Here is an 11125-nt window from a genome sequence, read left to right on the forward strand (position 1 = left end):
TATTTTGACGTAATGTAATGTATTGATCCGTGAACATGTAATGCGGTCAGGAAAGTATTCGGACCCCTTCACTTATTCAGATTTTGTATCATTATGGAATTAATTACAATCATAATTATATTACCAAAACGTGTTTTTTTCTTTGTCATTATGAGGTATTGTGTGCAGATTGAAGGCAAATCTTTTTTTGTTTTACTTAATTATAAATCAAGCAATACCGGTTCGTGCCTCCTGAATTACCCTTGAGAACGTGACTCAAACTTGACCAACACTGCCATCCAGTGGTGATGGACTGTGCTCGACAACATGCTGCGTAGCCCGTCCAAGGACACGTTGCGAAAAAATGCGTGCGGATTCTTGCGTCCCCACGTCTCCATCCGGGGTCCAGCCAGTCGTTCACCAACATGGCAGCGTCAGGTGAGGATTAGTTCTGCAATGGGTCGAATGTTGCCAGCGCCAACATATGCATTGTGTTGCATTGCCTAAGCATAATAGATAGCAATTAAGTAACAGTTTGAAATGCATGCATACTTTTTTTTTTAACCGGGTCTGTCAGACATTACGTGCTTTGTGTTGTTGCTGTTCTGTATTCTGGCCGACGCTGCCTGCGGGGAGAGGGCATGGATGGAGTAAACATCGCACACACTACGGTGTGTTTTCCGTCAGGAGCAGCTGGTCGTTGTGTACAGAAATGAGCGTGTGTCTTCATAGTGTCGTGTTTGTATTGGATTATGATAACTGGTTTGCTAGTATGTTGACGGTGAGTTATATTACCCTGGTGATAAGGTTGTAGACCCAAGTTCTGGCATCAACGTAAACAGAGCGTTGACAGCTAGCCAGCCTGCTTTGACAGAATCTTGGGCATGCGCAGTAAACCAACATAGTTAATGTTTGTTTGTTTTTTAGGGGGTGGGGTCAAAATCCGATAGAAATGGGGAGGTAATCTAAGCAGTTGCCAATCAAAACGGAACCTTGTAAGGCATGGCAAGTCCTGATTCCATAGGTGTTTCTTGGACAGTTTTCTGCACAGCAACTGAACAGGGCGACTTTGAACCATATGGCCCTGGAGTAACCCAATGGATCTGGTATATTTCAGTGTACAATAATCTCCAGGCCTGTTTTGGTTCCATCACAGCTACAGGAAAATCACCCCGGTTCAACACACCCCAAAACACTGTCGCCAGACTCACATGACAGGCTCAAACCCAAGCCAACCTGCACTGCACTGGTAAACCAGCCGTCACTGTGGCTGAAAAGGGGTGAGAAGGAAATATCCATCCAAACACAGGAGGGCCTGGCTCTTTGTTTTTAATCAGGCAGTTGAACCAGGGGGAGTGAGTGTGTCCCGTTAAATGGCGCAACAGGCATATGTTGCATTTGGTCGGTCGGGCTATGAAACTGACAATAATTCAAAGAGTTGCAAATAAAATAAAAATCACGGTCAGTGTTGTCAGAGACTCTCCAGAGCAAGGAGCTAAATGTCACCCTCCACCCTCACAGCAGCTAGGAAGAAGGGGAATAAGAAGGGAAAGACCCTGACTTTGACCGACTTCCTTGCTGATGACAAGGGAGGGAATGCTCCCCCTAGTTACCCCCCCGCCAAGACCCATAGCAGCTGGGCGGATGAAACGGATGACCTGGAAACCGAGGGTGAGAGACCCTTTGTTTGTATTCTACCCCACTTTTGTCTCCCCTACCAATTCTGTGATGCTCAATTCAAGGAATCTCCATCCATGATATTAAAATAATCGTATGACCCATGTTTTTCAGTCAGTGACATTGCAGTTTCTGTTTACAGAGGGCACCTTATGTTTATGTATGAATTGTGTTTCTTCACACAACTACACACAAACACACACACACCTTCAGGCTCATGGACCCCACTGTTTGTTTGCTCTTGTACTTCTGCTTCTGCCTGTGTAGTCATCTGTTTTGTACTTTCTTATATAAATGTTTGTTATCACTTTCACCCAGGGTTGTCTGGTGTGTCTAGATGGGCTTTCATTGTAATTAGGCTTTGTTCTTAAATGACATCTGGTTTGAAACAACAAAGTAAAATAAGCATCTTTTTTGCTGGCCTTTATTTGTGGTTTTGAACTAAGCGCATGATGCATTTTTCCAATGAACTCCAAAAATATTTGGACACATTTAGTTTTTGCTCTGTATTCTACCGCATCTTTTAATAAATTAAACAATGACTGTAGGGTTAAAGTGCAGGCTTACGGCGTTCATTTGAGGTCATTTTCAGTTTGCATTTTAACCCTCTCTGTGTTGGATCATTTCGAACACAAAGTGCTGGAATACATGGCCAAACACTATTTGAGTCCACTTGATGTTATATTTAGTCAACAGTCAGTTGGTATGGGTTATCAATCAAAGTCCAAACACTTTGGTTGCAATCATCAATAGACCCTTCCTGTCCTTCGTCCACTGTGTCCCCCCCCCCCCAGTGTCCACATCCTGGCACACTGAGGACGATGTGTACCGCGCCCCGGCCATCGACCGTTCCATCCTGCCCACCGCGCCCCGCTCAGCCCGGGAGCCCAACGTGGACCGCTCTCGTATCCCCCGTGGCCCTCCCTACACCGCCTTCCTGGGCAACCTGCCCTACGAGGTCACGGAGGACTCCATCAAGGACTTCTTCAGGGGCGTGGGGGTAAAAGCACTTCTGATGTAGAGCGGGTGGTCGCACGGTAAACAGGAAACGGGCCCCCTGTCTGGCGTGTCACACACAGTTCATTTCTCTGTGGGTCTTCTGTAGCTCTCCTGCTGGAGCGTGGCGCTTGCAAAGCCAGGATATTGGGGACTTAAATGTTTGATAGTGTGACTAAGTCGCTTAGGTGAAAATCGTCTGCTAATTGGGTTATATATTAAACGAAATACTTAATTATATTATTAAATTAGAAATGTTTCTCTCTCTCCTCTCTTTGTTTAGATCAGCGCAGTGCGTCTTCCTAGAGAGCCCAGTAACCCAGAGCGACTGAAGGGTTTTGGTTATGCTGAGTTTGATGATGTGGAATCCCTCCTGAGTGCCTTGAGTCTAAATGAAGAGGTGAGTTAGTAACATGGGACAAAGAAAATGAGACCATTTAATAGGTTATGCCCATACATTGCAGTAGGAGTCATTAAATAGCTTTCACTCTTTCTCCCCTTTTTAACTCTACCTCTACTTGCTGAATACAGAACTTAGGAAACAGAAGGATCCGTGTGGATATTGCAGATCAGTCCAATGATAAAGGTGAGTATCTGATCCTTTTTTTTTATCGGAAAGACAGTTTCAGATGCAGTTGTACATGTCCACTTCCATCCTGACTCTCCTGGGTGTTTGTAACCAGGAAGGGATAATCATTCCATGGGGGGTGGGCGAGAGAGGGACCGCGGCGGGGACTTTGGCCCAGACAAGACCGACTCAGACTGGAGGGCACCGCGGCCCAGCGGAGGAGACGGCGACACCGGGCCACCTCGCAGAGAGGAGGCCTTTGGAGACCGTGAGTACAGTTCTGGAAGCTTCCCTGTGTCCTCCACATCAACCACACAGCAGTCATTCTCAAGCCTTCGGTTCGGTTGCTCTGGTGAACCGCTTGCATACAAATGCGTCTTTGATCACTGGTTTCTATTATGATGTCCGACCCTGACACGTTTGTTCTTTTTTTTACATCATCCACTAAGCAATTTCACTCTCCTTTCGAGGATACATTGGAGGTGTCGGAAACAGTTCAACTTTTGAATCTTCCCTATGAATACACCCGCATTGCACAGAAACATTTCATCAGTACCATGCACCGATTGGCTAAACGTTTCACAGCATTCCTTTGACCTCCTTAAGTGGCTATTTATGTCACGCACACACAGGGATATATCCCCCAGACCCGCGGAACATTCCTCCCTGCAGCGCTTGGCAGACCCAGGCTGGAGAACCTCTAACCTCGTCTCTGTCTGCCGTTTGGTCCAGGGTCGCGTGACCGCCACGAGTCAGACCGGCCCAGGGGAGAAGAGCGCTATGCGGCGGGCCAGGACAGGTTTAGGGAGCGCTACGACGACCGGGATCGCAGAGACGACAGAGGAGGTCAGTTGCAATGCCTTCAGCATTCAGCACTCTGCTGAGAGGCGTTAGTGGGATTAACCATGCACTCCCTCAGGTGGTTAGTGGGATTAACCATGCACTCCCTCAGGTGGTTAGTGGGATTAACCATGCACTCCCTCAGGTGGTTAATGGGATTAACCATGCACTCCCTCAGGTGGTTAGTGGGATTAACCATGCACTCCCTCAGGTGGTTAGTGGGATTAACCATGCACTCCCTCAGGTGGTTAGTGGGATTAACCATGCACTCCCTCAGGTGGTTAGTGGGATTAACCATGCACTCCCTCAGGTGGTTAGTGGGATTAACCATGCACTCCCTCAGGTGGTTAATAGGATTAACCATGCACTCCCTCAGGTGGTTAGTGGGATTAACCATGCACTCCCTCAGGTGGTTAGTGGGATTAACCATGCACTCCCTCAGGTGGTTAGTGGGATTAACCATGCACTCCCTCAGGTGGTTAGTGGGATTAACCATGCACTCCCTCAGGTGGTTAGTGGGATTAACCATGCACTCCCTCAGGTGGTTAGTGGGATTAACCATGCACTCCCTCAGGTGGTTAGTGGGATTAACCATGCACTCCCTCAGGTGGTTAGTGGGATTAACCATGCACTCCCTCAGGTGGTTAATGGGATTAACCATGCACTCCCTCAGGTGGTTCTGACTCCCGCAGCGCTGGTGGCGGACGTAGGACGTTCGGAGCAGGCTACAGGCGCGACGAGGGAGGGCCGGACGGTTACCGGCGGGATGACTTCAGACGGGATGACTTCAGACGGGATGACTACCGGCGGGATGACTACCGGCGCGATGACTACCGGGGTAGTGGGGACCGCTACGGAGACCGCGGCGGGGACCGGTACGAGAGACGGGATGAAAGCCGCGAGGACAGAGGTGACAAATGCACGTTGAACGAAAATACGAACACGACCGGCGAAGTGTTGATCCCACGTTTCATGAAAACCCCCTAGTACATTTCCATATCGGTTTTCTCCTGGATGCCGTGCACAAATTTGTTTACAAACATGCCGGTGGCCATTTCACCTTTCTTCTTCTGATGTGTAATTCAGGAAATTGTTGCATTTCATTTTTCCTCCAGTCTATTTGAGTTGACGACGTGTCATTGTGAACGTGCAGTGGTCCAGTGACCAGTGCAGGGTACGAAGGGTTTATGTTGAAACCTTCGTGATCACACCCAGGTGCGGTGGAGAGGCCACGGCTGGTCCTGAAGCCCCGCAGCGTACCCAAGGAGACGGAGCAGAGCGGCGCCTCGTCAGCCCCCTCGGGCAGGGCCGCCTCCATTTTCGGTGGGGCCAAGCCTGTTGACACGGCAGCCAAGGAGAGAGAGGTAGAGGAGAAGCTGAAGAGGGAACAGGAGAAACTTCAGCGACAGCTAGAGGACAGATTCCCAGACCGCAAGCCCAGAGAGAGGTATGTTGCGTAGGTCAGAAGGACGAAGGTCAACAAAGAGAAACAAACTGTGGTAGTGCTGCCATTACCCTAGCAGTTCGATTATCAGGCTGGTTACCAAAAGGGTGCTGGTTTGAAACCCAGAAAAAGGTGCTTAACCCTAAATAAAAATAATAATAACTTTATTTGTATAGCACTTTTCTAGTACAATTACACACAGTGCTTTACACACAATAAAAATAGAAATTTAAATACATAAAAATAAGAATCTAAATTATAATATATACAGTGGATATAAAAAGTCTACACACCCCTGTTAAATGCCAGGTTCTTGTGATGTAAAAGAGTGAGACAAAGATAAATCATGTCAGAACTTTTTCCACTTTTAATGTGACCTATAACGTGAACAATTCAATTGAAAAACTAACTGAAATCTTTGAGGGGGAGAATAAAAAATTCAAAACTCACAATAACCAGGTTGCATAAGTGTGCACACTCTCAAACTAATACTTTGTTGAAGTATTTTATTACAGCACTTTTGAGTAGGAGTGTATTAGCATGGCACATCTTGACGTGGCAATATTTGCCCACTCTTTGCGTAAGCGCTCCAAATCTGTCAGATTGCGAGGACATCTCCTGTCCACAGCCCTCTTCAGATCACCCCACAGATGTTCAATTGGATTCAAGTCTGGGCTCTGGCTGGGCCATTCCAAATCGTTAATCTTCTTCTGGTGAAGCCATGCTTTTGTGGATTTGGATGTGTGCTTTGGGTCGTTGTGTTGAAAGGTGAACTTCCTCTTCATCTTCAGCTTTCTTAACGGAGGCCGGGAGGTTTTGTACCAAAATTGCCTGGTATTTGGAACTGTTTATTATTCCCTCCACACTGATTAAGGTCCCGGTTCCAGCTGAAGAAAAACAGCCCCAAAGCATGATGCAGCCACCACCATGCTTCACTGTGGGTATGGTGTTCTTTGGGCGATGTGCAGTGTTATTTTTGCGCCAAACATACCTTTTGGAATTATGGCCAAAAGGTTCAACCTTGGTTTCATCAGACCATAACAAATTTTCCCACGTGTTTTTGGGGGACTTGATGTTTGTTTTTGCAAACTTTAGCCGGGCTTGGATGTTTCTCTTAGTAAGAAAAGGCTTCCGTCTTGCCACCCTACCCCATAGCCCATTCATATGAAGAATACAAGAGATTTTTGTCATATGTAGCACACAGACAGTATTTGCCAGAAATTCCTGCAGTTCCTTTAATGTTGCTGTATGCCTCTTGGAAGCCTCCCTGACCAGTTTTCTTCTCGTCTTTTCATAAATTTTGGAGGGATGTCCCGTCCTTGGTAATGTCTCTGTTGTGCCATTTTTTCTCGACTTCACGATGACTGTCTTCACTGTGTTCCATGGTATATCTGATGCTTTGGAAATTATTTTGAACCCTTCTCCTGACTGATATCTTTCAACAATAAGATCCCTTTGATGCTTTGGAAGTTCTCTGCAGACCATGGCTTTCACTCTGAGATGAAACTAAGAAAATGTCAGGAAAATCCTACCAGAACAGCTGAATTGTATTTGTGATTAATCACAGTAACTTTAAATGATGGCAGGTATGTAATGACTTCTATTTAACTTGAGTTTGAATGTGATTGGTAATTCTGAACACTTTCCCAGTTTCAACCAGGTTATTGAAAGGTTTTCATTTTTCCCCCTTGAAGATTTCAGTTTGTTTTTCAATTGAATTGTTCACATTATAGGTCACATTAAAAGTGGAAGAAGTTCTGAAATGATTTATCTTTGTCTCTTTCTTTTACATCACAAAAACCTGGCATTTTAACAGGGGTGTGTAGACTTTTTATATCCACTGTATATACACAGCTCTGGAAAAAAAATACCTGGATACTGGACAGTGCAGGTGAAGTTTCCTAGATTCCTGTTGTTTCTTGAAAGGGAATCAGGTATCAATTAATTAAGGATACAAACAAACAAGTAAACAACAATTAATGGCAAATGCATTCACATTTTATTTGAATAAAGTGCAACCAACACTTTAGGTTGAATTAACAGGAAGTTAAAATGTTCTGCTCTCATTTTCAATATTCAATACATTTTCAATAAAAGTACATTAAGTGCAACCAACATTTCAACAGTAGGTTTACCTGCTACTTTTGCTGTTGTTTTTCAACATGAAAATACTACTATATTAATATCAAAAATAAAGTGCAACCAACATCTCTTCAGGTTGAATTAACAGTAGGTTTACCTGCTACTTTTGCTGTTGTTTTAAATCCAATGGGTTATTTCCTAGTATCGATACAATCGATTGATTACATTTTCAAACGATGTTAGATCGATATATGTCGTCCGGAAGGCCTACTTGCTGAGCACAGATCGATGTAGTTGGATTATAGGAATATACATCGATACATTGATGTAGTAGATGGATCGTTACACCCCTACTGATTAGACAGCATGATTATTGCACAGGTGTGCCTTAGGCTGGCCACAATAAAAGGCCACTCAAAAATGTGCAGTTCCATCACACAGCACAATGCCACAGATGTCGCAAGTTTTGAGGGAGTGTGCAATTGGCATGCTGACAGCAGGAATGTCCACCAGAGCTGTTGCCCATGAATTGAATGTTCATCTTTGAGTTCAGCTCATGATAAATGGGGGCAAAAACAAGTGTTGCGTTTATTATTTTGTTCAGTGTATATATGTGTGTGTGTATGTATATGTATGTATGTATGTATGTATATATATGTGTGTGTCTGTGTATGTGTGTGTATGTATATATATGTATATGTGTATATATGTATGTATGTATATATGTGCGTAAAAATAATCAGCAAAATGATGATAAAATTAGTGAAAGCCATGTTATAATAATGAGTGTTTTGGTAAGATTTAAAAGAGTGCACTGACATAGAATCTCTGACATTTTGTGGTAGGCTTTTCCAGAGTCTAGGGGCTCGTATAGCAAAGGCCCGGTTTCCTTAAGTTTTCAGTCTTGACTCCAGGACAGCCAAAAATCATTTTTCAGCTGATCTGAGTGGCGTAACATTGCAGTATGGGTTTAACATGTCACTAATGTAATCTGGTGCCAGACTGTGTAGTCCCTTAGAAGTGAAAAGTATAATTTTTTTTATCTGTTTTGAACTTTACCGGTAACCAATGTAGAGCTGCCAACGCTAGGGATATATGAGACCTTGATTCCTTGGAAGAAGTCTGGCAGCTGAATCCTGTACAACTTATACAACTTAGCTATGGACTTCTTGTTGAGGCATGTAAACAAAGCATTACCGTAGTCTAGGCGAGATTAAATGAAAGCATGTATTATTTTCTCTGCGTCCTCAAAAGATAAAACCGATCTTATTTCGTCAATGTTTCTAAGTTGGTAAAAGCATGACCGCACCAGTGTTTTTGTATTATATTCAAAAAAAGTCTGGATCGAAGAAAAACTCCCCAAATGTTCCTGTAAGTCGGGTGTAGCATCGGCTGTGTGACTAAAATGTTAATGTAATGTGTCCGTAGAATGAACGTTGTGTATATGACATCCGTGATCCCGACCGTTCCTCAGGCACCCCAGCTGGCGCAGTGAGGATCAACCCCCAGGACGCTCTCGGACCGGCAGTGAGTCCTCCCAGCCTGGCCGAGGTGACGGTTTTTCTGTCTAGGATGGGTAATGACGTGACGTGGGTTGTTGTCATTGAGAGGTTTTAAGGGCAGTTTGGTGCTTTGACCGGGTCCTTTCCTGGGGGTTGCATTAAAAGCAGAACACACACATCCTGTCGGACGATTGGACGTGTTCCTTATCTTCCCTTCCTGTTCCGTCGCCAGCCTCCAAGCGCCGGGAGAGTGAGCGCTCCGTGGAGAGCGGTCGTGAGGAGGAGCCCTCCTCCCCCGTCACCCAGCCCTCCCTGCCCAAACAGGACATTCCGCCCCTGAAGGTGGTGCTCGCCCCGCCCCCCAAGGAGAACGCCTGGACCAAGAGGACCACGCCCGCTAGAGGGTCAAGTCAGGGCGAGGTCCGCAGTGACACACTCCCACATTTCAACAGGTCAGAGGTCGTCCCATAGCCCCAACGCCCCACACACCTACCTCCCCTAGAACAGGCCCTGTGTTTGGTGCTCTAACAACGCACAATATTTTTGGTGCAGTGGAGAAGCTGCTTAACTGTGGTTTTAGCGGTACAGTCCGCCATCCACTGTACATCCTTCATTGACTGTGTGCTTTCTTTCAGCTCCTCGACTGACCGCGAAGTGCCTCGGTCGGACAAACAAGGTAAAGTTAATGTAACCGCCTTGATGTTTTTTGGATTTTTTTGTGGTGGATATTCAAGTTTTTCAATGTCAAACCCCTACTTCTCATTGCAGCGGTCGAGCTCAGGGAATAGGCGGGAGGCACTGTTGTGCCGTAATGGACGCAGACCCACGTGATCAATAGGAGCGGAGGGAGGTTGATTGCAGAAGGGAAGAAGGTTGGATGATGTAACGGACGAGTTCTCTGCTCTGCACAAACAAAAACAAAAAAACCTGGCTGGAGCGACAAAAGCTCCCCCGCCTGCTACCCTGCTTAAAGAGAACGCCACCCCCAAGGCCGAGCTTCAGCTTCAGGACTCTTACTCCTCCAGGTACACAAACGCTGGAACGGCGTCAGATCGGAGAGAGTGACAGGAGGTCCAATTCAAGTCATTACAACTGTTTTATAAAGGAGGGGTTAAAAAATAATAATAAGTAAGACCAAGCAAACCAATCGCTACAGGTGCTGTTAGATTTGTCACCAATCGCCAGTCTTGATCCTAGACTATGTCGGCCATCTGAGCTTCCTATGCCTGGTCATGCTATTGCTGGAGTGCCGGTCTTAGAGAGGGATAGGTCAACGTTTTAAAAAGAAAAACCAGACAAAACAGTCCCCTGTTTTAGGGGTCTGCTGTCACACATTCACTTTCTTTTTTTACCACAATGAGGGGATGTCATGTTTGGGTTCCGCTGGTCATCGTCTGTCGTTAGCTGGTTCCTTTCCGGCCCCTGTCCAAATACAGCGTCAGTGGCTTCCAGCTTCCTCTCCAGAAAGGAAGTGCTTCTTCTCATTGTCTCATCCGGACCTGCCCGGGTGTCAACGCCTAGGCAGCCATGTCACGGAAAACCATGTGAACCGTGTCGTGACCACATTGGAGGCGTGATCCTCACTTATTCTCATCCAAGGACTGGAGTTTGCGGAATATCTGTTGGAGTTGCTGTATGTTTGTGTGTATGTAAACCGACTAACACGTGTTATTGACCAGGAAGATGCCATTAAATGTTTCTGGATGGAGCTATGTGGAGCCATTCCCTGTTTCTCTGTGTAACGTGCATGGGTGTAGAATGTTGGGTTGCTGTTAGTCAGGTCATTATTAACAAGGTCATAGAGGGGCAGAGATTGACCAAAGTTGGGGAATTCATTACATAGTTTTACCCATCGTTTCTAACCTAACCAATCTCTAAATCACTCAAGATTTCAGTTTCTTATGGTGGAAATGGGTTACTTTGTCACATTTTAGGTTATTATGTTTGAACAGATGAGAATCAATTGTTTGATGATTGATCTCATTACTTCCTGATCTCTCTTACCTCTCTCACCCACCCCTTCCTCTGCACACCCCT

At 45.6% G+C, this 11125-nt stretch overlaps 1 protein-coding gene across 6 annotated transcripts; it reads left to right on the forward strand.

The window, feature by feature from the left end:
* The first annotated feature begins 291 nt into the window (after positions 1-291).
* eif4ba (eukaryotic translation initiation factor 4Ba) lies at positions 292-10796 on the forward strand. Of its 6 annotated transcripts, none has more exons than XM_020052046.2 (14): positions 292-417; positions 1136-1259; positions 1501-1650; positions 2451-2656; positions 2936-3052; positions 3184-3238; positions 3336-3488; positions 3953-4066; positions 4734-4970; positions 5276-5507; positions 9061-9137; positions 9321-9540; positions 9724-9764; positions 9857-10796. In XM_020052046.2, exons 1-14 carry the CDS (start codon positions 307-309, stop codon positions 9874-9876), a joined length of 1857 nt encoding a protein of 618 aa, XP_019907605.1. In that variant the 5' UTR covers positions 292-306; the 3' UTR covers positions 9877-10796. The 6 variants fall into 6 exon arrangements, 5 of the variants coding, with proteins under 5 accessions (XP_019907605.1, XP_012991964.1, XP_012991965.1 ...); XM_010893396.4 differs by lacking the exon at positions 292-417 and adding an exon at positions 424-760; XM_013136508.3 differs by lacking the exon at positions 292-417 and adding an exon at positions 424-760 and having other exon boundaries at positions 1504-1650.
* Positions 10797-11125: the final 329 nt, after the last annotated feature.

This window comes from Esox lucius, chromosome 12 (assembly GCF_011004845.1).
Source record: "Esox lucius isolate fEsoLuc1 chromosome 12, fEsoLuc1.pri, whole genome shotgun sequence".
Classification (NCBI taxonomy): Eukaryota; Metazoa; Chordata; class Actinopteri; order Esociformes; family Esocidae; genus Esox; species Esox lucius.